This window comes from Mugil cephalus, chromosome 15, assembly GCF_022458985.1.
Source record: "Mugil cephalus isolate CIBA_MC_2020 chromosome 15, CIBA_Mcephalus_1.1, whole genome shotgun sequence".
In the NCBI taxonomy this organism is placed as follows: Eukaryota; Metazoa; Chordata; class Actinopteri; order Mugiliformes; family Mugilidae; genus Mugil; species Mugil cephalus.
Genome location: NC_061784.1, coordinates 24505150 through 24530143, shown reverse-complemented (window position 1 = coordinate 24530143; position 24994 = coordinate 24505150). Strand labels below are relative to the sequence as shown.

The 24994-nt window shown below is 41.2% G+C and overlaps 1 protein-coding gene across 2 annotated transcripts; it reads right to left on the bottom strand.

Annotated features, from left to right (window-relative positions):
- Positions 1-694: 694 nt before the first annotated feature.
- slco2b1 (solute carrier organic anion transporter family, member 2B1) lies at positions 695-23718 on the bottom strand. 2 transcript variants are annotated; one of them, XM_047607569.1, is made up of 15 exons: positions 23571-23718; positions 20561-20690; positions 19850-19987; positions 18692-18854; positions 17604-17822; positions 16217-16315; positions 13674-13804; positions 10053-10143; positions 9274-9438; positions 9010-9199; positions 7520-7664; positions 5690-5850; positions 4413-4477; positions 4177-4297; positions 695-2933 (listed from the first exon to the last, which is right to left on the bottom strand). In XM_047607569.1, exons 2-15 carry the CDS (start codon positions 20645-20647, stop codon positions 2750-2752), a joined length of 1959 nt encoding a protein of 652 aa, XP_047463525.1. In that variant the 5' UTR covers positions 20648-20690; positions 23571-23718; the 3' UTR covers positions 695-2749. The 2 variants fall into 2 exon arrangements, with proteins under 2 accessions (XP_047463525.1, XP_047463526.1); XM_047607570.1 differs by having other exon boundaries at positions 7520-7661.
- Positions 23719-24994: the final 1276 nt, after the last annotated feature.

Below are 24994 nucleotides of genomic sequence, written 5' to 3'. Positions count from 1 at the left end.
TGTTAGCATCTCTGCATTCCTGTCTTTCAATGACAGATGTATGTGTCAAACAGTACAATAACTCAAAGCTGGATGAACCCGCAAGGGTCAATATATCCTACTGGGCCCCAAGGAATGTGCAGCATGGGAGAGGAGGGGCCCTGTGTGTGTGTGTGTGTGTGTGTGTGTGTCTGTGTGTGTGTGTGTGCGTGTGTGTGTGCGCGGGGGGGGGGATTTGTGCTCAGCTGATACAGACTTGACGTCTGCAGGAGTCAAACTCACTTCCTCTTCTTGTGTTTCCATTGCTGCATCTGCCTCATGCCTTCATAATGAAACATTGCTTCACCCTCACAGGATGACGCAGATGGACGTCCACTCTCTGGAACACGCCACATGTGTTTGTGATCAGCTGAATGACAGCACAAGTTTGAACCTCTGAATGTTTACTGACACTTGAGAGGAGAAGCAATGACATGTTTGAGCAGGTAGAACCTCCAACTGTTGCAGGGTTGGCATGAAGTCCTGCCAACAACAACTAAAACCTGCTGCCTGAACTTGTCTGTTGATGCACATCATAACAGGACAGGAATGTTTATCTAAACACTGAGATTAAGAGTCGGTGAGAAGTTACACTGTTCCAGTTTCAGGATCCGTGTCTACAAATGTGCAACATGATTTGATAGTTTGATAGAACAGAGCCTCCGTGAGACCTCAGTCTGTGGGATTAACTTTAATGAGGAGTAAAAAATAAACACCATGAAAAACCACAGGAAGCAAACACACACAAATAAACCACGTTTAGACCTCACATTAACATCAATCTGATCGCAGCTTTAAACACCTGAGTTCACACCTGGTAGTAAAATGTGTCTCTGAAAGCGTCCTAGATCTGATCCTGACCCTCAGACCTGGTAATAAAACCTGCCCTGAGTGATCCTATGTCACACGTTAAGTTCTTTATTTCTGTTTATTTCACTAACCAAAGTCACATGGGTCCCAGACCGCCTCCACATGTGGACTGAGACCAGATCAGTGTTCACACGTGGACTTCATCAGAATGGATGTTAATTCCAGGTCTGAACGGAGTCTCTGCTGCTGACGTGACAGAAAATGTTTCACATGATATTTTACAGAATGAAATGAAGATTCACAGGACAAAAAAGAAACAGTTTTCACATCCTAACATCAGAGGGATCTTCTTTGTTCAGGTTTATTCAGCTTCACAGACCGGCTCAGAGTTTGACACTCACAGTTTGTAAGAGGTGGAGAAAACAAAAAACCACAGCCCAGTGAATAAACAACGCTTGTTAGCCCGTTAGCTTACTCAGCTCAAATAGCACTTCACATTCCTCCCCTTTCACTTAATTAGAAACCAGAAATCACAAAAAATAAAAATATGTAAAAATTAACTGTAAAAAACTTAGAAAGTGTTTTCTTTGAATCTTCACAAGACAAAAATAAATCACACATGTTAAAGACTTTATCTATGCAGCACTGAAACTGCCCAGAAATCGATTAACCCCATAAATGAATTCAGATCTATTAAAATACACCTAGATACACTTTCTGTATAAAAATAATATTGCTTTCAGGTGAATACATGCAGCATATGACGGGAAAACACAGTGGTCAAACTAGTAAATGTTTAATATAATCCTTTATATCCCCGGGTCCCTATAAAAGTCCCCACCTACACAGGGAGGAGACCCCTCAAATGAAAGAGTCAAAACATACTGTCGGTAGATTATGTGTCTTTGTCTTATTTTTATTTGTGTTTCTGCACTTATCTGAAGTAATCTGGTGTTTTTGTCTCTTTGTTGTCAGCTGTGTCCATATCATTTGGTGTCTCTATGTGGGCGTGATGAAGACTATACATATTTTGGAAGAAGCTACAAAGTGTCTTTGTGGTAATTCTGTGTCTGTTTGTAGCTGTTTGAGTCTTCAACCCATTATAATCATTCTTCTAGATGATCTTCTCTATTTGTAGTTACCTTGAGGACTGATTACTAATCTACCCACAGCCCTGGTCAAAGAGAACTGACATACATGTATTTGCAGAGGACACTTCACTTTAACGTTGTTCTTTTGAGCATCATCTAGTGGAGTTTGGAGGAACTGCAGCTTATTGAACGTTAGCACCAGATTTGAGCAAATTGAGGATTTGTGTTTGGAAACAGTGAACTGTGCAGAAGCTTCAGTCACTGAAAGGGTTTTAAAAGCCGTCATCCACATTCCAGCTCCTTAGTTGGTAGCACATATTATAAATGTTAGCTAACACTGCTAACTTGTCAGAATGGAAGGTCCTCCTTTCAGCCTCGGATGCATTATAGTACATTACCAGCTTTGAATCAGCTGCACTGAAGGAGGTGGAGAGACGTGAAATCAGTAATGCCTGTATTTACATGTAGGACGAGGTTGGACGGATTTATTCTCTTCTCTGAGCTCATCTCGTCTTTGTTGCCTTGTTCAACAAAGCTTTAAAACTCAGAGGAACTTACTGTTTAAAAGTTCGAGGATCAGTTTGGAACCAATCCATCTACAGACAAAATGTGGTTGATCGCACTGGAAATGTGAGCTAAGCATAAAGAGTAGCAAACAAAACAATATGAAAACGTGTTGTTGCCTCATTATACAGGCAGACTGGTCCTTTACATGACAGCCAGGAGAAGCTCTCATTGCTTCCTTATATCGTTAAGAAGCTTCTGACCTTCCTCCCCCTGGTTCTGCCTCTCGATTCCATCTTTCGCTTTCGCCCTCTGGCCTTGTCTCCTCAGGTCTTGATGCCCTGAGCTTCTTTTTCTTTGCTGCTCTCCGCCGTCTTCTCTCCGTCCACCAGCTCGTACCCGCCTCTGTTTTCCGGTTCCTCACGTCCGGCCCTCCGCCGCAGGACGACCATGGTCAGCAGGAAGCAGAGCAGCCCTCCGCACACAAAGACCACCTGTAGGCCCAGAAACCTGCAAACACAAGCACACAGCAGGTGAAGGAAACAATTTTCTAGTGTCCGACAGGACTGAACATCACAAAAACCAAAGAGTTGTGCCGTGGAGGCAGAAACAAACGAGCCGCTGGTAGAGAAGATCCGGACTTTTAAATATCTGGGTTTATCCTTCATGCAGCACACTGACGCCATCAATAAGAAACCACCATAATGCCTCCACCTGCTGAGGAATCTAAGGACTTTGGTTTACTGGGTTAAAATGTTGTGGTTTACCACAACTCATTGAATCCATTCTCACATTTCATTTAACATTCCAACCTTGAATGATCTCTCTCACCACCAAACACAAGAACAGACTCTCACAAACCAACCAGGGCAGCATTATAAACCAGGAAGGCCCCCTTCATCTACTTTGATCTGTTGCTATTCTATGTACATTGTATAACAGTATGAAAGATGCCCAAACCAATTGCCCCTGGTGGGATTAATAAAGTTGTCTGAATCTGAAGCTGATCAGCATCATCTCATTGGAAAAACATCTACAAAACATTCTACACTCCATCTCTAATAAGCTTCCTGAAGACCCTGAAATAGATACTGCACTTTAAATTTCAGATAAATTTAGCCTGATGGGACAAGCATGGGACTAGTGTAATCCGGGCCCCTGTTAATCTGGAATAATGTTAATTGTGATTTTAGTCCTGTGCGAATCGTTCATGTGTGTGATTCGTAAACTAAAACTAATCCTGTCATGTAAAGTAGGGGGTAGATTTGACTTTTAATGTCTTTTTTTTTTTTTTTTTTAACCTCTTGTCTGTTGAGAATCCTGAAGGATGTTTAACCCATTCACCCATTTAGACCAGGGACGAAACCATTAACTCCACCATTAATGTGTTCATCTGGTTTAAATCTTGACAGGTCCTTGGTCATTTCTGCCCCAGGATAAATAGACTCATAAATATATTTATATTATACATTATTATTTGCAAATTAAGCTGCCTCTTACACAGAGTGGAGTGAATTGGAAAGTAGCAGAGCCACAACAGCGGAACGTAAATTTGAGTAAAACACAGAGTTTGTTTATCCAGTGTGAATGTGCCACATGAAACTCAGACATAGGGGGCAAGATCTGAACCAGGACGTCCCAGATTAAACTAATACCATGTGTATAGGACTTTTAATGTTTTAATGTTGAATGTGTCTTGATGGAAGTTGTGTGATTGTGTTGGGGAGTAGTAGGTGTCGGGTTGTGATGTTACCTCTGTCTGAAGCCGTTCAAGTTGTAGTAGTGACAAGAAGTTGCTTTACCGCACTTCTTGCCCCAGAGGAGGCAGGTTGTGTCGATGACGCTGCCGTAGAGCACCGGGCCGGGCATGAACGCTGCAAACACCCAAAGACACAAACATCAGCAAATGTCTCGAACACGTAAATGAATCTGTAGACCTCCATGCAGCAGGGGGCGCTGCTGGGCCCCAGAGGTGATCATCTGACTTACCGAGGACTCTGAACAGCATGTACTGGACTCCCACCGCAAAAGACTTGTCCTCAGTGGGCACCGTCCTACAGAAGAGACACAAATGTCACATTCATTAGATCTTAATCTGCCTTTAGCCTTTATTCTCGAGGGAATGATTTCAGATTCAGAATTAAGAAAAAATCTAGTTTTAGAAGCTGGACCGAGGAAATGTTTGACGTTCGTATAAAAGCTTCCTCAGACAAAAAAAAAAAAAAAGATTATTTCCACAACTGACAAATGATCATCTAGAATGGATAAATAGTGGACCAACCAATCAGAACGATCCGTGAGAGGACAGCTATGTATGACGCTCTGTAGCTCCTCCTAGCTTCCTAGCCATCCAGCTAATAGTAGCTCTTCCTGTATCCTACAGTACAGACTGCTGCCACCTGCTGGGAGGAAGACTTATTTCCTCTCAGATGCAGAGCCTGAAGTACCAGCTGCTCGATGGCTGTAATCGTTCTGGTCTTTATTGTTTGGTATTTGTTTTGGGTGCTTCGATATTTCTCAATACCAGTGACTACATGAATAATATTTTTTCCAGGCACAGGAAATCATCTCATTGGCGTCAGTTCATTGACGGCCACCGTGCGTGTCTTTAGATAGACGTCCTTATCAATCAGTTAATCAATCAGTTGGTGAATCTCACCCGTCCATATTTTCCATATTTGTTGATGTGAACAGCAGGAACCCTGATGATGGCTGATAACAGGTTGTTGTGGTGAAATGTCATGGGGAAATCTCTGTGAGACCACCAGTGACAAAACAAAAAAAAACCCTGCTGAGATGAATGAATGAATTTCTTTATAAATCTGTAAATCTGACGTGGACGTCTGATTAATCTGTGATTAATAAAATGTAGAAAGCACTCCCTGAGGGTTACTGCGTGAGCTGCAATGAGGTTTTTATAGAAATACCACATTTTATTTCTCCTGGACATCATCACATTCTACCATTGAGCTCATTTTACAATCCAGAAGAAGATGGAGATTTACACATGGAACTTTTCACACATATTTGGGTTTTATAATGTAAATCCTGTGGAATGAGTGTATTATAATCTGGCCTATTTGTTCAATGTCCTGGTTTTGAATTTAAATTGGTAGGAGGAGAAAAATGTAAAATGCCCGTTAACTGTACATAGTTTGGAACCACCACGACTCAGACACTGTGTTCTTTCTTTTTCCGCGCTGTTGTCAGTCTGAATTGTCCTTTGAGGATTAATAAAGCTGTGTGTATTCTTTGTGTGTTCGTACCTGAGAATCATCATGTATGACGGGGTTTGGGAGAAGGCAGCGATGAAGCTGGTGAGACCCAGTAGAACCATGAAGGGCAGCAGGAGGTGGGAACAGCCACTTCCACAGGTCCCAGGACGAGCGAAGCTGGCGTTGCCGACACATCGACAGTTGGTGTAGTTCTACGGAGACACATTAACGTCATAAATAAAGGAACAGCTTCAGTGCATCAAGATCATGTTTCGTGTTTATTCATCTTAAATGTCAATCAAACATATTCAGTTCATTTGTCAGCAGCTAGAAATTAAACGATTAACAAATTTATCTGTTGGTTATGGAAGTTTTTCTGTGCCATCAGAGTTTGAATATGAATTGCTAAATAAATGTAGTTTACATAAAAAAATTCAACATCACAAAAAGTTCAACCTCATAAAATTCAACATTAAAAAAACAATCTCAAAAAACTCAACCTCATAAAAATAAATAAATACATAAATAAAAGTTGGAGTTTGAGCAAGTTAAATAAATCTCTATTTGGAGCTCCTTAAACATAAACAGATCAGCAGTTAATGTTTAGTTGTTCTTATTGTTGTCACACTGAAAACGAAGGTTCCCTCAGTTTTCCAACCCACAGATGTGAATGAAACAGTTGGTTTCCAAACTAAATAACAGATGGGCCAAATGGGTTTCAGAATAACTGTGACAAACTGAGAGTGAAAGAATGTGGAGTCTAAACCTCCCAACTTTCCTCTCAGCTCTGAAATAGCTGAGCAGATGGTTTCATACATTCCTCTTTAATTACTTCATGATGATTGTTTCCTGGAAACTCGTCTCAGTTCTAGAGAACAGATGATGACTTTCTGGATACAAAACTAATTCACTTTCACTTTCATCTTTGTGTTGCTGAAACCTTAATCTTCAGTGATCATGATTACTCCTCTACGAGACTGGTGAGGTCATCAGACTCAATAAAGTGGTGAGGAAAGCTGCCGGGTGGTGGGAAGAACTTGGACTGGTTAGAAACAGTGGCTGAGAGGAGGGTGAACGACAAAATCTGTTTAATGTTGGACAATCGCTGGCACCCTCTGCAGGATGAAATATGAAACGAGACCGTAGCTCAGCGTGTCTGTGATGAAGTGCTATATAAACCGATACATTATTATTATTTTAACACACTTAAGTTAAATTAAGTTTGTCTGACTGAAATAAGCTTGTAGAGGACAAGGCCAACCATGCTCCTGGTACTTAAGTAACTGAGTTGGCCCAACTAGAAAAGTCTTAACTTCAAAAATATCCATGCAAATTATCAGAGTGTATTTCTTCTTCATCCATAATCTTCTACAGTGACTGACACGAGCCTCTGCTCACAGTCAGACGGTATCTGTGTTTGGATGGATGTGATGAACTGAGCCTCAAACAATCAGGCTCAAAGAGTTGAAAAGTTGAATGTATTCATAGCTTGTTCTGACCTCACTGGCTTTAAAACCTCTGCATTACAAAGTCCTGACACACCTGAACTGAGGTGAGGTCCTGGTTTACGAGGGCCGACGCTGATATCAGAGCTCAAGGCTGCAGATAAAGACCTCATGATGTCTCGGGTCTAAATAAACGTCATTCATTCGTGAACAGGGAGCGTTTGTGGGGGAGTTGAAGCTGGACACAAAGACGCTTTCACCACAACAACACGAGATGTGAAGTCACCGCCCTCACCCGAGAGCCCAGAGCATTTACAGAGGACATGAGAGCACAGAAACACACAGAGACCCTGAACGCCACATGGGCTTAAATTCCTAACTCAACAGGAGTTTTATTATTAAACAGTGTTTAGTGAAAAAATGAAACGTGTCTCACTGTGACTTTGCCGCTGGTGTCATTCTCCACCGAGGAACATCCAGCGTGACACGGAGACTTGAACTCGACGCCATCTGAACCACAGACCGGGTTAAAAGCCTCCTGAGGACATCGACAGCCAGAATTGCACGAAGGCTCTTGGCTGCTGAAAACAGACACATTATAGAGTTTAGATCCTTAGTGGAGCGAACTAACTGAAACTTCAACCCTACATTAAATGTTTTATTGTTCCTGAGTTAAATCCAGATGAATGAATGTCTCATATCTGGTTCCTGGTCTCATATCTGGTTCTGGTCTCATGTCTGGTTCCTGGTCTCATATCTGGTTCCTGGTCTCATATCTGGTTCTGGTCTCATATCTGGTTCCTGGTACTTAAACTAATGTAAACATGTATTTGTCACATTAGAACATCAGAGCTGATTCAGACACTTGTCAACATCATCACATTAGAAACAATAGGACACTTGTTCTTCTTCATGGTTCCTAATAAACCAGTTGTGCTCAGAGTTCATGCAGAGGGGGACCTTGTAGACCACATTAGACGGGGTGGGGTATCTTTAACCTCAGCAGATGACCCCTCCACCTCAACTTGAGTCTTCCAACATGAAAGAGAACCAGTTCTTACTCTGACTTTCCTCTGAAAAAAGTAATAAAAATAATCCGGACTGAGCCCACAGTGTTGAGATCAGGTGTTAGCACCATCTGCTGACTGGATGTAAGTGGATGTTAGGGCTCTGAATCTGAAGAACCTACAATGTTTACCAAATAAATCTCCATATCTCTAAATGCATGTGGAGTTTCTCAGTACTTCAGGTCATGGTATAAATAAAGGAACAAGCTGAAACAAAGTCACCTGCGTCTGTTGTTCTTTCTAGAAGACGGTTCAGCTCTAAATGACTGGTGAAGAGTTCAGGTTTTTATCAGGTGGACATTTATAGATATTTTAGCTTTATTTGTATATTTTAGGTTCACCAGATTCTTCTCAGCCTCAGAAAAACATTCATGTTCGATTGGCCAAACTTTACTCTGCAGTAGGACATCTGACCAGCAGATAGTCTGAACATCTGATCTCAACATTATCCCCAACATTCCTGATAAAAACCTAAACTCCCCACGGGTCATTTAGACCTGAGAACACAAGTCCAGATGTCTTTCTCTCAGCTTGGTTTTTATGGAAATAAAAATACAAATGTTGTGATTTTCTTGCTCTGTTACTGGGTACAAACGTCCCTGGTAGGGTGTCCCAAGACCGACTGGTCCAAAGTGTAAGGACTAAGAGATGTTTATAGACCTTCATGAATGAATCGACCAAAAAGGAGGTGAGGATGTCCCACCTGCATGAGGCTGTGGGTCAGATGCAGTGAATCCTTTGATGTAGGCAAAGACAGAACCTGACATTTCTGACTATGTTAACGCTTTCAGGTAAAACTAACTCAGCAGTGGTGCAAGAATTAGAGTCTGTGCAGCTGGTGCATGTATGCTGATGATACCTGTGAGGAAAGACTCCGGAGACCGTCTGGGTGGGGCAGCCAATGAGCAGCATCGGCAGGGCGGACAGCATGCAGAGGAAGATGGCGACGGTGCACAACTTACTGGCACCTCTGACTGAAAGGTTAAACCTTCGCATCAAGACTCCACCCAGGACGGTCCCCAGCACTGCCAGCGGGATCCCAACTCCACCTGGAAGAAAGAGGACGTCTTCAGTCGCATCTGAGTCTGTTTTAATTTAATCAGGGGGGAGGGGGGAGTCTCACCTATCATCATTGTGGAGAATGAGACTGTCTGGCTAAACTGTTTCTCGATGAACTTGGCCATGAAAGTGGCGAGGCCGGACAGCAGCGCCGCCAGGTTCACCTGCGCCAGGACCACCAGCAGGTAGATGGGACTTCGCAGGGTCCGCAGAGCGATACGAGGAAAACCTGAAGACACAGTTCACCCAAAGTTAAAAGCTTTAACACTTCAGATTTATCTTTTCTAATAGTGAATAAAATCCTAAACTAGCTGAGTCAGTGCCAACCAGTCTGTAAACAAAGATGGACGCCATGACAGCTCCTCTAATGTGAATCCCCCGGCGATTGGCTGCAGCATAGCTCATAAGCTCCACCCCTTCCATATTAGTGGGTGGGATTTTGGCCAAGTACATGTACACATAGATTTCAGGTAGCTAATATTATGCTGTTGTTATTGGTCATTATTTGAAAAACAGGATGTGAGATAATTATAAAGAGGATCTTTCAAGAAGTTAAACTTTAGATGTGGGACATTGTCAGTGAATGAATGTCTTTAGCTAGCTAGCTACGTTAGCTCTGTGTGGAGTTCATATAGAGTACAGAGCAGAGAGCAGAGTTAACTTTCTAGAGGAAGGACGTATGGATCATCCAGAACCTGGATCCAGTTCTGGCCCCAGTTTGACCGATGGGAAGAGGAGGAGGAGGAGACATGGCGGCCATCTTGGTTCTAAAATCTCTGGTCAATACCCTGATGTTAACTCGACCGCAGACAGAAAATATAACTGGAGAAAGAAGACTCTTACTTTTGAGGAACTGAAGAAGGGTGAGTTCCTGGAGCGGGTTTGTCTGCTGCTTATTAACGTCCGGTCTAGACTCTACGTCATCTGCGCCATCCTGCGTGAATGCGGAAAACGAAAAAAATCACATGTTGCACTGAAACCACTCAGCCTGGAGTCACTGCAGTTTTTAGGGCATCTGTAAGGGCCCTGCATGCCACCAAGGTTTACATTCATAGCTCTAAAATAGACCTTAGATAAACAAGCCTGAAAGCATGGAGCATGGATTTATTTATATGCAACAGACCAAAGACTAGTTTGTTGGTATGGATAACCAGGAATATATTTTGTTTATTGGAGATTTTATCCTCAGATTTGAGGTGAAGTTTATCAGTCAATCCAAGGTCAGGGACCAATGTTCCTAAAGATTCTTAGCTCAAAGAAAATTCTTACAATCCTGATGTTTTCTAAGAGTTTATAAAGTTCAGTAGATGTTGGTAAAGATAAAAGGAGCTCTTAGCTCTTAAAGGAGGAGGAGCTCTCTGATAGGATTCTCACAATCTTTAGGAATACTGTAACAGGTCCTGCAACAGGATACAGAAAATATTGACACATTCAGTTCTTAGGTTCACATGTTAATGACGGGTCATTAGTGTCAGTATCCACCTTCTTTGTTGCTCAACAAAGACACAAAGATAGGAAGGAGTTTATGACATATTTCCCATTCGTCATGCTGTAATTTCATGCATAATAATAAAAAATAGATTATAGGTGCTTTAAAATGTCTTATGATCAGATTCCTGTAATTTCTCACAGTCCTGATCAGAGGTCAAATCAAAATATCTGGGAAATGTCGTGGTGGAAAAATACTCCTCAAGCCTTGGACTTTTTCTTTTTTCTTTTGAAGTGCTAAAGATATTAAAGACATCTGCTGGTTCCGGTTGACTCAGCACAGAAATCTGTTGACTTAGTTACTGAAGCTCAACATGTTTTTTTCCCCCCCAAGTATAAAAGGAAAAACGTTATCAGTGCCAGAATGTTGCTCAACGCTTGTTCAGTCAAAGTCCACAGATTTGTTGAGCAAAGCCAAACCTCAGTTCAACTTTCACTTTTAAAGATAAGAAACTTTTCCTCCAATTACACGTCAGTTAATCTTTACTCAACCGACAAACAGGCGCAACGGCTCCGTTTCATTAAAGACACAGTCACACATTTAAATCGTGATCATCACATTTTGGTAAAGAAGATTAAATGCATCAAGTTCTGTTAATATAACTTCATAACTCCCAGTTGATTAAAGGCTAGAGACAGTTAGCAACCTGTGAGGACACCCATCTGTCAATCAAAGAGACCACACCCCTTAATTCTGCAGGCAGGTGAGTTCTACACACCAGGCTGGAAGCATGTTGCTTTGCTATCAAGGTTTAACGTGGAACCTCTAGTGGACTTTGGAGAAACTGCAGTCCACTAAACCACCTGTTTGTCTTAGACTTTAATGGACACTCGCTGCATGTTAATCATTTTCCTGACAACAACAATTAGCAGCTGCCTGTGTGGCTAGCAACATGTCGTCCAGGAAGGCTAGCAGCAGGCGACACACTGGAAAACAAGACTGCAGCTCCTTCTCTGTGATCATTTTGCTTCACTTCTGGAAAGCTGCTTGTAATATTTACGGTTCTTGTAACAACACAGTTTACACTATGAAAAATCTTATCAAATAAATTATTCGAAAATGTGGAACTCTTTTACCAAAAACATTGTGAATGAAGTTTCATCCACAAACTCTTGAGAGGGAGAGAAACTTGAAACTGAATTGAAATGACAACGTCTCGTGTGATTTTGTGATTCTCCTTGACTTTCTGGATGTGTTAATTTCGGTAGCTTGTTAGCCTGTTAGCATGTTAGCTTGTTAATACTCGAGATTCTCTACTTTCAATTGGAGACTTTCAGATTGTCTTACACATTTTGACTGAAATCCAGATCTTCTCCTATATTTGAATGAATATACTCCTGGCATTAAAACAATAAGTTAAGCCTTGATTTCATAATATGTTTGTGTAACGTACTGCAATTCCTATTTTATATACCCTGGAAGGAGTCCCTCTGGTATGTAACACAACTGCCAAACTAAAAAAGAGTCTGAGCTGATTTTTATCAAAGTGCAGCAGCTCTCCGACTCTAACACTGAATTAATAATAAAAAGGCAAACTAGACTTCACCGTCCTTCGTGAGAGGGGAAAGCTTTGAGTTAAATGTTTTCTGACTCTCTGGGACATGTCAGAAGAAACTCTGTTGAGCAATTGTTGAATTATTTGCCTCATTTATCTCAGTGAAACATGTACAGAACTTTGCTTTTGGGAACTGAGCCAAAAACGATTGTTGCCAAAACTGTTGAGGTGAAGAGACTATATCAGTTAAACTGAAGTTGTAAGTTATCACACTGTATATTTGATATTGTCATAAAAGACAGGACAAACAGGAGTGTGGTTGCTCTTTTCTTTAACCAGCTGTTTGTCCTGTGTTGTAATTAAAGATAATTTGAGCTAAACCTCTCGGCTTGTTTCTGAAGTTCTTCTCTTGTCTGCTCCCCCCGAGTTCTCTGAAGACCATAAAGTCATGTGACTGTAGCCTGTTGCTTAAACTGGTTGTTATGTGCTCAGTGGTTATAATAAAGACAAGAGCTGACATTAAGCCATAGAGCAGCACCACAGAGTCTGCCAAGGTTGCAAAAACCTCAGGTCAGGTCATTAGAAAAAAATGCAAAACTTTCGCAACATGCTTCAGATACATGCCATTTCCCTCAACTAATCCATCCCAGATGCTAAATCTTCAGGCACTGCTTGACCCTGGAAATGGTTCTAATCTTTTATTGTGTTTTGTTATGAGATATCCAGCTGTATTTATCTGTGCTCTGAAGGGAAATAAGTAGCTGTACATCTTTATCTGTCCACCTTGGAGAACTTCTCTCCACATACGTCCTCAGCTGATCTGGGACATGGTTCCCAGATCAGCTCCACATGTGGACTGAGACCAGATTAGTCGAACCTGGACTCAAACCTGGACTCTAGAGACCACATCACTCAGGACACAATTTAATTTAAAACAGGACTAAACAGAGTCATAGTGACTCTGCAGCTGATTTGACTAAGCTGTGGTTTTAGAACATCCACCAGACCCCAGCGCTCACACCAGTATTTACAGACACGGAGAGAAACACATTCCTCATGTGTGAGCATGCATGGCTGAATTAGGCTGCTTATAAATGAGCCATAGAAAGCCTTTTCTGTTCATCAGAGTGACCTTTCTATCCATGACTTCTTAATTTAAATCGTGAGTAAAGGAACAGGACAGAAAGACTCAGTGTCACTCTGAATCAAGACGTCAGTCACCACAATACAGCATCTGAACTAATTATCTGCAGTGAGACCTGAAACACGACAAGCTGGGATAAGACGACTTCCTGATTTAATAATTTAGGATGAGTAAAGTGCATTTATTGAGATATTAAGGACTCGCTGACTGAGCCTGACAAGTCTGGACAGAAGAACGCAGGATAGCTTGTGTCTTATGACTTTAATGTAAGTTAATACTTACAGAAACCTCCCAGCAAGCTTCATATGAGAGACTCTGCTTCCATGCGGGACTCACCTCTTTGGGCATATTTCTGGGAAAGAAGAGATAAGGCAGCGCCGTGAGGAAGAGGAGGCAGGAGGCCACCAGGAAGCCGAGCCACCAGGCGCCCACCCACCGCAGGTCTGTGGATTCCAACTTGATCTCATCTGGAAACCGAAGGCAGAACAAGACGTGAAGAACATCACACTGCACGCAATATATATATATATATATCTTCTCTATTTCTCTATTTTAACAACCAGTTCAATCAGTTGGTGGAATATTATCCCAGTTTGTTGGAATACATGAAAACACACAGACACCACAGACTAAGAGGCTAAAAATGAAATGAACCCAGGATCTCTGTCCTGTATTTTCAGCCTAATCTCACATCTAAAAAACAAAGTGACTGATAAGTGAGTCAGATTTCCATAACACCACGTCATGATTAAAGCAAGTGACCTTGAATCCTGACTCTTTATGGGGACATTACAACATCATGTGCTTCATAGTTTTAAAGAAAGGCTGCAGATTGTTATTTTCTTGATCCAACGTGACAACCGGCAACAAACAAATGGAACTTATGAGATAAAATTCTGCCTCCTAAAGATACAGTAAGATATGTGGCAGGCAGGTATTTCAGCATCTAGAAGCCTCCATCTCTTGAAGAATCTGATAGAACTGAGACAAATAAACCTGAATGTCTGTGAAGGTTCTCAGTTCTCCAGGTGAAGGTAAAACACAGGGAGCTGTAGTTCTTGTGTTTCTTGAAGACATTTTCATTCAAATCTTCAGATCCAGACTCTAGTTGCTTCACATTTTTGGGTTTATTTGCTTTCACTAAGACTCTGTACTACGCTACAAATCCCCTGTCACAAAAGCCACTGGTAATAGATCCCAAGACAAACCGGTTACAGACCCGAGTTATTTAAGACGTTACTTTCATGAAAGTTCTTAAAGAAACCTAAGTCCATGTCTTTGTTGTTTGGAGACTGATGCAATGACCTTGTGGGGGCAATGAACAGGTGAGAAAACACTGAAAATAAATCCATAAAGAAGCTAAATAAAGACTCATAAAGATGTTAAAGGATTATGCACAGGTTATACAATTAGTTGTGTCATTGTTATACAAGTCTATCTATGTGCAACTAGTCTAAAGCTAAAGGTACGTTGAGCAGAGAACACAATCCATAATACAACCAAGAGTATTTTTCTATAAAAATATAAATATCATGACCTCAGTCTACAGCGTCATAAGCAGCAAACACAGTCCACCCATTACTCCAGAGTATCTGAACCAGGATCTAATACATACTTTATGTTGGCTGTTGGAAGGGTTATCTGGAGGCTAATATTGCGACAATAAGACAAGTTTGTGCACATCTGTTGATTACTGTTGTACGTCAGAATGACTTTCTCCCATCCACCTGGCGGTTATGGAGGCTCTGACGTGGTCACAGTGTGGCAGACCCAAATGCCTGTGAGAACTTGACATGCGATGGAATAATTATGACTGGATTATCTGCAGCGCAATAACGACATGGCACTGTGACAAAACAAAACACCTACTCAACACCCTCCCACCGTCACTGTCTCAGATCAGTTTCACTTTATTATAGATGCTATCCTAAAAGCTACTGGAGATCCACATAATCTTCTATGTTGAAACGTTAATCTCCGCCGTTTTGTTCATGGTTGAATTAGCTGGAAGTGACAATAACCTCAGAAGTGAAGTGGTTCTGTTCTGAGGAATGGGCTGAAATTCCTTCAAGTAGAGGGGTTACCAGAACCCTCACAGATATGTCATAGTGGCTCATTTTCCTCAATAAACTCAGTCAACATAACATTTATGTGTCAAATGAAGAAATGTAGAAAAGTCCGTATGTAGGGTGCATAAACGTTTCAGCGGGACTTTTGAGCAGAGTGGCTTCCCTCCCTTTCTGAAGCCCTTTTAAAATAACTCGGATGGTTTCACTCTAACATCCTTCTTGGCTTTGGTCTCTAGTATTTTGTCATTTTCCCAGACACATCGCTCCTTTTTTTTTTTGTTTTTTTAATGTGACCTCTAAACATCTACCCTGCCTCCATCTATATGACCATAGAAAGGATAAAGATAAAGTTTGGATCATCTGCCATCCCCACAACCAATAAATCATCCAAGATGTCTAACACAACTTCAGAATGAACTCCACAGAGAGGATCCACCCTGATTGGTTTCATTGTCAGTAGAATTAAACTCTGCAATCAAAATCTCCAGAAGAGCCACAGAATGGGGCTCTGAACTGAAAGTTAGATCTTTATTCAGATGAAGGAAATAAAGTCAGCATTCTGCTGCTCACTATTCTCTGGTGTTTGGTGACAGGAACATTTTACCTCTAAATTGCATTGTTCTGGTTTTATATCCTTCATCTAACAGCTTAGCACCAGCTTGAACCCATGTGGGTCCATTTTCTGCAGGAAACGACCCCACATTATTTAGAGTCTCACTGGTTTTGCTCCAGGACGCAGGAAGTTCTCCCTTTTCCTTATATTTTCCTAATTTGTCTGTAAATTCTCAGTGCGCCACGACGTCTCCTCACCCTTTGACAGTTTATCGAAGTCAACGTAGTAGCGCAGCATGAAGGAGCCAGTGATGAAGCCGAAGGCCGGGCCGATGGAGGTCACGGCGAGGAGGATGCCTGGAAGACACGACCAAGGAAAAACGTCAGAACACGACGCCTGGTCCATTTATTGGAACCTTTACATACATGTTAAATCTCCATAACTGTCTGCATGGAAATGTGAGATATGTAAAATATAAGAGACTGTTTAAACATTTCCTGGTTGCTTTGAGTTCTTTTCTAGTGTGACGTAAACACAGTTTAATTCATACTTTAGTTTAATGGACGTGAGTGGGTGGCATTTCTTTATCTCACGGGATCAAGTTCAGAATGGTTCCAGGAAGTTAATTATTGGATCAGGTATATAAAAACACGAGATGCATTCAATATCAACAGTAAGGAATGTTTTCCACGTTCCAGGTAATCCATCATACTAAACCAGCCATGCTATCGAGCTGACAGTTATGAGGAACAAGAAGTACGAGTTCATTCTGTTTCAAAGCTCCGTGAAAGGCAGTTAGCATTAGCAATAGCTTATTACTGTCTTGGATCAAACATAAACTGACTGACCCGCTTAATTTCAGCTTTATTTTCTGTTAATAATTCGAGAGATTTGTATGATTTTATGAGTTAAGTTGTGTTAGCTAAAGTGTTCAGAGATGGTAAAGATAGATGCTAATTTCATCATAAACGCGCGATACTTCATTTCATAATATGTCTGACGTTAGCTGCTTGTTAGCTTGCAAGCTGTTAGCATCGCTGGCTTCTGTAGCAGTGGTGTTCTCAAGACTATGAATGGGCCAAGCATCACTTTATGCTAATTAGTTCCATCTGATGGTAGCATTAGCTCCCTGTGTTGGCATGCCAACATTTATCCATTAGCACTATGAGGCTGATCATGGAACAAAATATTAGAAAAATAAAGATGTTGCAGTGATGAAAAGACAGGATTGCCATCCATGTTCCTCTGAGGTGATACCCAAGAAACACATCAATTAGCTCTGATGTTCTAATGCTCTAAATACATGTTTACATGTGTTTACCACTGAAGGACATACCCACATATAGGTATGTATGTAAAATTCATACATCTGGATTTACTACAAGAAAATTTAAAAATTTGAAAGAATTCACAAAATGTGTTATGTCCTACAATAAGACTCCAGGGCTGAAACTTAGAATTCCCAAGTATTTCAATAAGTGTCCTATAGAGGGTTAAGGTTTCTCTAGGTCATGCTACATTTGCACTGAAGCTAACAACCTGTGGGGACACGTCCTTGCACAGATTTGCAACATCATTTGTGCTAAACCAATAAACTGACTAACTAAACGGCCGAATGGATAAAACATGGCTCCTGTCTCCTACCCAGGTAAAGTGGAGAGTTCTTCTTGCTGGCGTAGTCATCGATGTAGGAGATGCCGAAGGGCTGGATGGGGACGGCACCAATGCCCAGCAGGAGCTGACCTAGAAGCAGCAGAGGATACACCACCTGCTGGGCGGGGGTGTCCTGCCCCTTGCAGGTCTGATTGGAGGACGAGGAGATAGTGGAGACGCCGCAGAGACCGAAGCTGTTGTCACTAGAAGCTGTTAAAAGACAGGAAACACTGGAGTTTTGATGCTGCTTGGTTAACGGTAGAGGCCATGTTTGTTCTCGTGTGGCCATTTTCCTCTGCAACCCACAACCTATTGGGAGTTTTAGGGTAAGGGGTCAAGTTACGAGACTCTGGCAAATAACTTTTTTTTGTGAAGGTTTTGTAGCTGAGGGCTATGACATGGGGCCCCCAAGTAGCAGACCAGAAGGTATGCACAGATGATGGATCCCAAAATTCAGCTTCTTCACCTATTCACCAATAAACTCTTGTACGTATTTGCACAAAGGAAATCAATATCTAATCCTGAGTTTTGGAATCGGGGACTATCGCCATCTTTCTGGGCAATTTTGAGAAAAAAATGTTTAACAATGACTGGCACTAAGCAGAAGACTTTGGGAACGATGTGGGAGGAACGAGTTGCTCACAGAGCAAATCAGTTACCAACCAGATAACATTTCACTGACCGAGGTTTTATAGCTGCCATATAATGAGCATCAGTAGGACAAATCGTTACGTAAAGTCTTTTATTCCTTCTGCGATTAAGTTTTTAAACACAGACCCCACTCATTTTAGATGAACTTTTTAATGTTTTATTTATGTATTTATTGAGTTTTTGCTACAGATTTTATTGATCTTATTGAGGACTGACTTTGTGATCGGTTATTATGTGCCCATTCACTTATTGTTTCCTTAGCTTGTTTGTTTATGTGGTTAAAGTTCTCTGAATCTGAATCGGACGAAGAACAAAAAGCCCTGAGTGGTGTCAGTAGAGTGGGTCATCAGAGAACCAGGAGGTTAGGGAGTGCATCGTATCAAAGCTTTTGTGTGTGTGTGTGTGTGTGTGTGTGTTTTAGTTCTCACAGCTGATGCGGTCCGTGTAGTCGTACTTTCCACTCAGGAAGTGTGGCATCGCCATCAGCAGCGAGGCCAGGCACGCCAGCAGAGCTCCGCCTCCGATGTAGCGTGGCCGGTGAACTCGACTGCCAAAGAAACTCACAAAGACGATGAGGATGGTGTTCCCCACCTGGACACACAAACACACACATCCACTCATTTAGACGAACTCATTCTGACAGGAGAACGAAAAGAACCACACTCAGAAACCTTTATTAGCCTCTGGTTGATCATTGGATCAGTAACATGAATAGAAACAACAGACGTCTGGGCCATGATGAAGCCACTTCAGTCCAGTTTGGACAAATCCAATTTTTTTTGTGACAAAAGTTGGTCTAGAGTCATCGTGCTGTTTTGTTGTAGGCTAACGTAGCAGTCTGGCACATTTACACTGATGCACCAATGTTGATTAATGTGCATTGTCCTAATTCAATATATTAATAAATAAAAAAATCATGTGCAGGCTGATTAAATTGCTAACATTAGCTTGTTTAGGCTAACACAGCAGCTAACACTATCATGTGCAGGCTAATTAAATTGCTAACATTAGTCAAGCTGCTCAAGGTTTGTTGTTTAGGCTAATGTTGATTGTTTGTGCTAACATAACTACTTGCATCATCTTGTTATTTTAATAATTTTTATTTTTTTTGGCACAGTTTAGCATCAGTAGCTGCTTATGAATGCTCAGATGTAGTGTAGTAAAGTAGATCTGGTGTCTCTCATGTGCTGGACCAATCAGATCATGTGGGCGGGGCCTAATGTGATGATGGACAGTCGTCACTGTAATGTCATGGTTGGAGGACTTTTCTAAGATCTGTGTTCGGTTGAGTTAGTTTAACGGTCGGTTTCAAATGTTTAAAAATAATTCCTTTCTGCAAACATGTTTATTAGTAAATCTGAAAGTTTTCTTGAGTTTCTTTTTGTGCGCTCTTCACTGACAGGTTGAGAAACAAGGTTTGAGGTTTTTATTATCAGACTCTGGTCAGAACAATGGATCTGACAACGTTGTGTTTCCTTGACAACTTTTGTTTGTTTGGTGTTTTCCTTTGAAATGAGTTCTGGACACCGTCCATACAAGCAGCAGCTGACTGGAAGTCATTCACCTCACGGATGAGCTAAACTGACCTCGTTGAAGGCAGCCAGGATCCCAGACTTCTGGCTGGAGAGGCCGTAGCGCCGCTCGATGGTGGAGATGGAGCTCTTCATGTAGCCTGACACCAACAGCTGGGCCAACTGCAGCAAACTGTGGCAAAACACGAAGAACTGAGAAGAGAGGGAGGCAAAGGAACGTTAGCAAGAGACTGGATGGACAGGGGTCAGGAAAATACGTGACTTCAGAACAATTCCTGGATGAACTTTAGGAAGTGAACTTTCTCCACAGAGTCCAACATTTCTCTGGGTTTCCTCCCAGGAGAGAATCTGCTGCTGCTGGGGGCCAAGACTAGATTCCGTTAAGGATTCAGATTCAGAAAACTTTATTTGGCTTCAATTTAAGACAATTCAAGACTAGTAGCTAACAACAAACTTTAATCTACAGCAGCAGTAATGTGGAATGCAGCCTTAACTGTGGCGGAAAGACATTTGAATAAAATAACTTACACCTTTCTTTCTTTTGATGTTAGCATTAGCTAACTTAGCTGGCATATCAGTGTGTCTAGCTCTTCCAACTAATGTGTTAGCTTAACTAGGAGACAGAAAGCACCTGAATAAGCTCTTAATTAAAGGGTTAACTACTTACTAATCTCTTTCTATCCTGAGCCGCTCTTTGCTCTAAGAATCTTTAGGATAACAGTTCCTGACTAAATCACATTTATATGCAGCTGTTTGATGACGAACCTTGATGCTGTGGAAGAGGCCCCGGGGCCGGACAGGCATAATTGGCCCCGAAGGGTCACAGTTCACTTTGAGGTTGTCAGCCACCATGATTTAATTTTCAGCACCCGCAGACTGAGGAGAAGAATAAAAGCTGGAACAAAAACACACACACAGAGAGAGAGAGAGAGAGAGAGAGAGAGAGAGAGAGAGAATCTGTCACTCCTGTCCAGATGAAAAAAAAAAACATTTCAACATCCAGACTCCCCCACGAGCAGCTCCAGCTTAAGCAACACTTTATTTACATGAACAGTCATTCAGTGAAAACACTGCTGTAGTTTTCTAGAACAGCAACATAGAGGTAGTGTGTGTTTGGACAAAGGCAGTGAGATAAAGCTGAGCTTGCTGAGGTCTGGATGGAAGCCAGACAGAAAAGCAATGTTTAGGATCAATATAAGTCTCAGTGTCATTAAAACACAACTACAGCTAATCATTTTGGATTCAGTGTAAACACCCACATGAGAACTTCTCTGTCCTAATATAGATGCTGCATCCAAATGTAGCTCAACCTAGTTTCATGATGAATTGTAAAAGTAAATACAGGAAACCAGCGGACCAACTTCCCAGAAAAGTCTCTCTGTTGGAAATCTATTCTGCCTCAGTGAAGTTCTCCTGGGGTGGTGGTGGTGGCGGTGGTGGTGGCGGTGGAGGGTGGGGTGGGGACAGGACAGGAGAGAAACAGTAGTAGTGTGACTGAGTAAAAGTAGACGCAGAGGTCTCAGTAGACTGAAAAGGTTCTTCCTCTGGGCATCATGTTGTTGAACCGAAAAAATAAAAAAATCAAAACCCAAATAATCGATCACTCAAACCTGAGTCTCATCTATTTTTATCTGACAGTTTTTTTCTGTGATGGACTAAAACTTTCTGTTAACAGAGATAACATCAGGCACAGATCCTTAGAGGAAAAAGGAGGAAGCAGCTCATCAGAGGAATGTCAACAGAAAAAATGGCAGCGGCTTCTTGGTTTAATCTTTAAGAAAATAAAAGAACCGGCGTCTCTGATGCTTAAAACCTCAGACGCTCTTTGTGTACTATCGTGTGTGGTCACAAACAAATATCATCACCACACTGAGATAATAAACATTATAAGAGTAACTACACCCTGTTTACGCTGCCACCTAGTGGTCACGGTGTTTTCATGGCGCCAGATGTTGTATCTTTGATGGGAGGAAGTTTCAATCAAATGGCTGCACTTCCTGTTTATGTTGACGTAGCTTCGGTTTTGATAATGTATTAAATAGCGCCTTTTCCATTTTAGTAAACTACCTCAGTAGAGACAGACCATCGGTCCAATCACCTTTTGGTTTATTGGACGACCACTCTACCTCCTGAGCTACTGGCTAGCAGGTTTAGCCTAGCTTAGCCTGTCATTTCCTGAATTCTCCATCTGCATTTCATTATGAAACAGACATAATTCAGATGCAGCCTGACAGTTTGTAAGATAGTTGTTTGTAAGTCTTGCTGTTAAGTGCGCTGTGGTTTCCTCCACCGCCACAAGACATGAGCGCACCAGAAGTTACAGCAGGTTATAATTTGTGTTGAACACCATTGCAGAAATCAGAGTGGGGAATGGAAACAGGCTTCTGAAAGCTGACCGACAGTTTAACTGTTTCAACGGTTGTTTTGAGTTTGGAAACGTCCCAGACAGCATGTAGCAGTCAGTCACTTTGCAAAATGCAAAAATTACATCGGAGACATTAGCTGCAATTTTTCCAATAAAAGTCTAATATTCCTCCTTTTAGTGAGAGTTGTGGACATAACGCAAGACTGAGACCTAAAGAGAGGAGCTGTTGTGTGGTCGTTCAGAGAATAAGATAAAAAAGGAAAGAAATGATTCTATAAAAAAGACACACACATCTGTACACATTTAAAGCATATAATGCAGAGTTTTGTAAGTTTTGTTCTGTAAGAGTGCCGTTCATTAAATGTACACGTTCTTCTTTGCACTAAAACAAAAGGAAACGTTGTTATTTATAGATTAATATGCTGTTGTGTTACTGGTCTGGTCCCTTCAGGTCAAACTGGACTGAATGTGTGAAATGAGTTCGACTCCCCTGCTCTAGAGGACACTGTATTTTCTCCTGCATGCTTGGCAAATGAAAACGAACAAGTTCAGGGTTTGAATGTGAAGGTTCTCAGTGGTTCAGGTCATGGTATAAATTAAAGAAAAAACGGACTTGTTGTTTTTCTAGAAGAGTTTAAGGTTTTATCGCCTGAAGGTCACATGACTAGAGTTCTAATAACCTAATGCTCACCTGGACCCGGAGGAACCTGTTCTACAACATCCAGTTATGTCTCAGCTTGTTCATCAAACCAGAGCTTGATTAATTTAAATTAGCTTCACTGCATTTACACAGTGATATTTGTTTTAAGCCATGCCATTTAGCTGCCTATGGTTCCACCCAACATTACCTTTGCTGCCACATCTAATTACAGCACTTTACAATCTCCTCCTCCTCCTCAGTCTACACAGCCAGATATCCCAGAAAAGTTCTTGTAACCTCTCATGTACTATCCTTGAGTATGACTGCAACCCGCAACCTCACCACTAGATGTCAGTGTATCCGACACACTGGTCCTTTAAAGTGCTCTTGAGTTCGAGCACATTTCAAATGTTGTCAATTACAAAAAATCACCAACAACAGCTTCAACCAGGTCAGCAGAGCATAAAGTGACTGCAACCTTCTGCACTTTCCTTTTCAACCACCTCAGTGTTTAGAGCTCAGCAGACCAGAGCCACTCACGCTCACATAGTGAGTTTTACTTTTGTCTACATTCAGTTCTTAAACCACAGTGGAGCAGAATACAAATTATAAAGTAACATGTAGGACAGTAACCTCCACGTCTACCAGGCAGACTAAAGAAGCTTTTCCTCCTGATTATACAAGAAGTGTTTTCAGAGAGCAGCTATAACCAAGAAGCTCCAGAAAAAAATTACCCAGAGAAAAATAAGACAGAAGCTATTCAGACTCACTGTGGCAGCAGCAGCAGCAGCAGCTCGGCTTTCTTTCTCTGCTTCCTCGTTCCAACTTACAACACGCAACTCTCAGAGCAAGAAAGCCTCTGGTAAAATAAAAAGTAAAAGAAAAAAAAGAGGGAGGGAGTCGCGGAGGGAGGTAGGGAGGACGCTGGAATCTGACACATGGGTGTAAAGTAGGGAGTGTAAGAATGAAGGAAGAGGAAGAGAAAGAGCTGTATCTCCTTACAAACACAGAAAAACTCATGACAAATCTGTTTCAGGACGGTTACTCAGCCTGTCATTTAACTTTCATTTATTTTTAACTTGGGAGTCTTTGGTTTCTCTCAGAGGTCATGGCTTCTGCAGAAAAACTGCAATAATAACTATTTTTATTTCTGCTCCTTCTGCAGATGATTAAAGATCCAGTCCAGAAAAGATTGGTCTTAAAAGTACAAATCTGTAAAGAAACACATGTTCAATAAAACACAAAGCTGCAGACAGAAGAGACAAACTGAGCCGAAGAAGTTATTTTTCAGGAGCAACTTTTTATGTGTCAAACTGGTTCTGATCATTTTGTAGCATGTCTCCAGCAGGTGGAGACAAAGTCCAATCGGTCCTAATTTGCGGCACATATTTGTGCACACACAGTTTTTACATATTTTGCACAAGGTTGTTTGGTTGTAAATTCATTTAATTTCATTGCAATTTAATTGTTTAATATTCAATTATTTTATTATTCTTGTAAATATAGATTTTTGTTTTATATGTTATATATTATGTATGGTATGTTGAGGCCTGTACATCGCTGCTGCGCAATTACTGAACATGTCACAAAAGCTGCACATCTTTTCACATGAATTTCACATAAAAATAGCATGAAGGTAGAGTATTGAAGAAATGACTTGGCAGATTTAGATAATTTATAATTAATTAGATAATCTTATGAAATACGACACGTTAAAGATGAAACTCAGTTTGTTTGTCACTGGTTGTGTTTTGCACTGCATGAACCTCTCCAGAAAATCCAGTGAATCAGAAAATCACAACATTGTATTTATCATTCACTGTTTTAAATTTCTATTTATACACTTATTTTCTTTGTCAAATGGACACATGTGACTGTAAACGCTGCAGACGACCAGAAGAAGAAGAAGAAGACAGATTCCCTTTAAACTGTTTCTAAAGATTCTTGGAGTCGGTGAAATGTCCATGTTTGCAGAATAAAATAAAAATAAATAAAAATAAAAACATATCAAGAAGAAGCAGGAAGTTAATGTTAGAGTAAAGCAAAAAAAAATATTTCCAGGGCCTTTACATCACTACAGCATCGGGTCAGAGATCAACTGTTTCCATGGCAACTAAATCTACTGATGTGATCAGATACATGTGCTACATGTGAGGAGGAGGAGGAAAACAGGATGAGATGGAGAAGAAGAAGA

What these genes read in the sequence shown, in the direction of transcription:
- slco2b1 (XM_047607569.1), bottom strand. Translation starts at nt 20,647, where the DNA reads ATGGTGGCTGACAACCTCAAAGTGAACTGTGACCCTTCGGGGCCAATT. An exon ending in TCCTGGCTGCCTTCAACGAG is followed by an intron (nt 18,855 to 19,849) that starts GTCAGTTTAGCT and finishes TTGTGTGTCCAG; the next exon opens with GTGGGGAACACCATCCTCAT. An exon ending in CATGCTGTTCAGAGTCCTCG is followed by an intron (nt 4,298 to 4,412) that starts GTAAGTCAGATG and finishes GGGTGTTTGCAG; the next exon opens with CGTTCATGCCCGGCCCGGTG.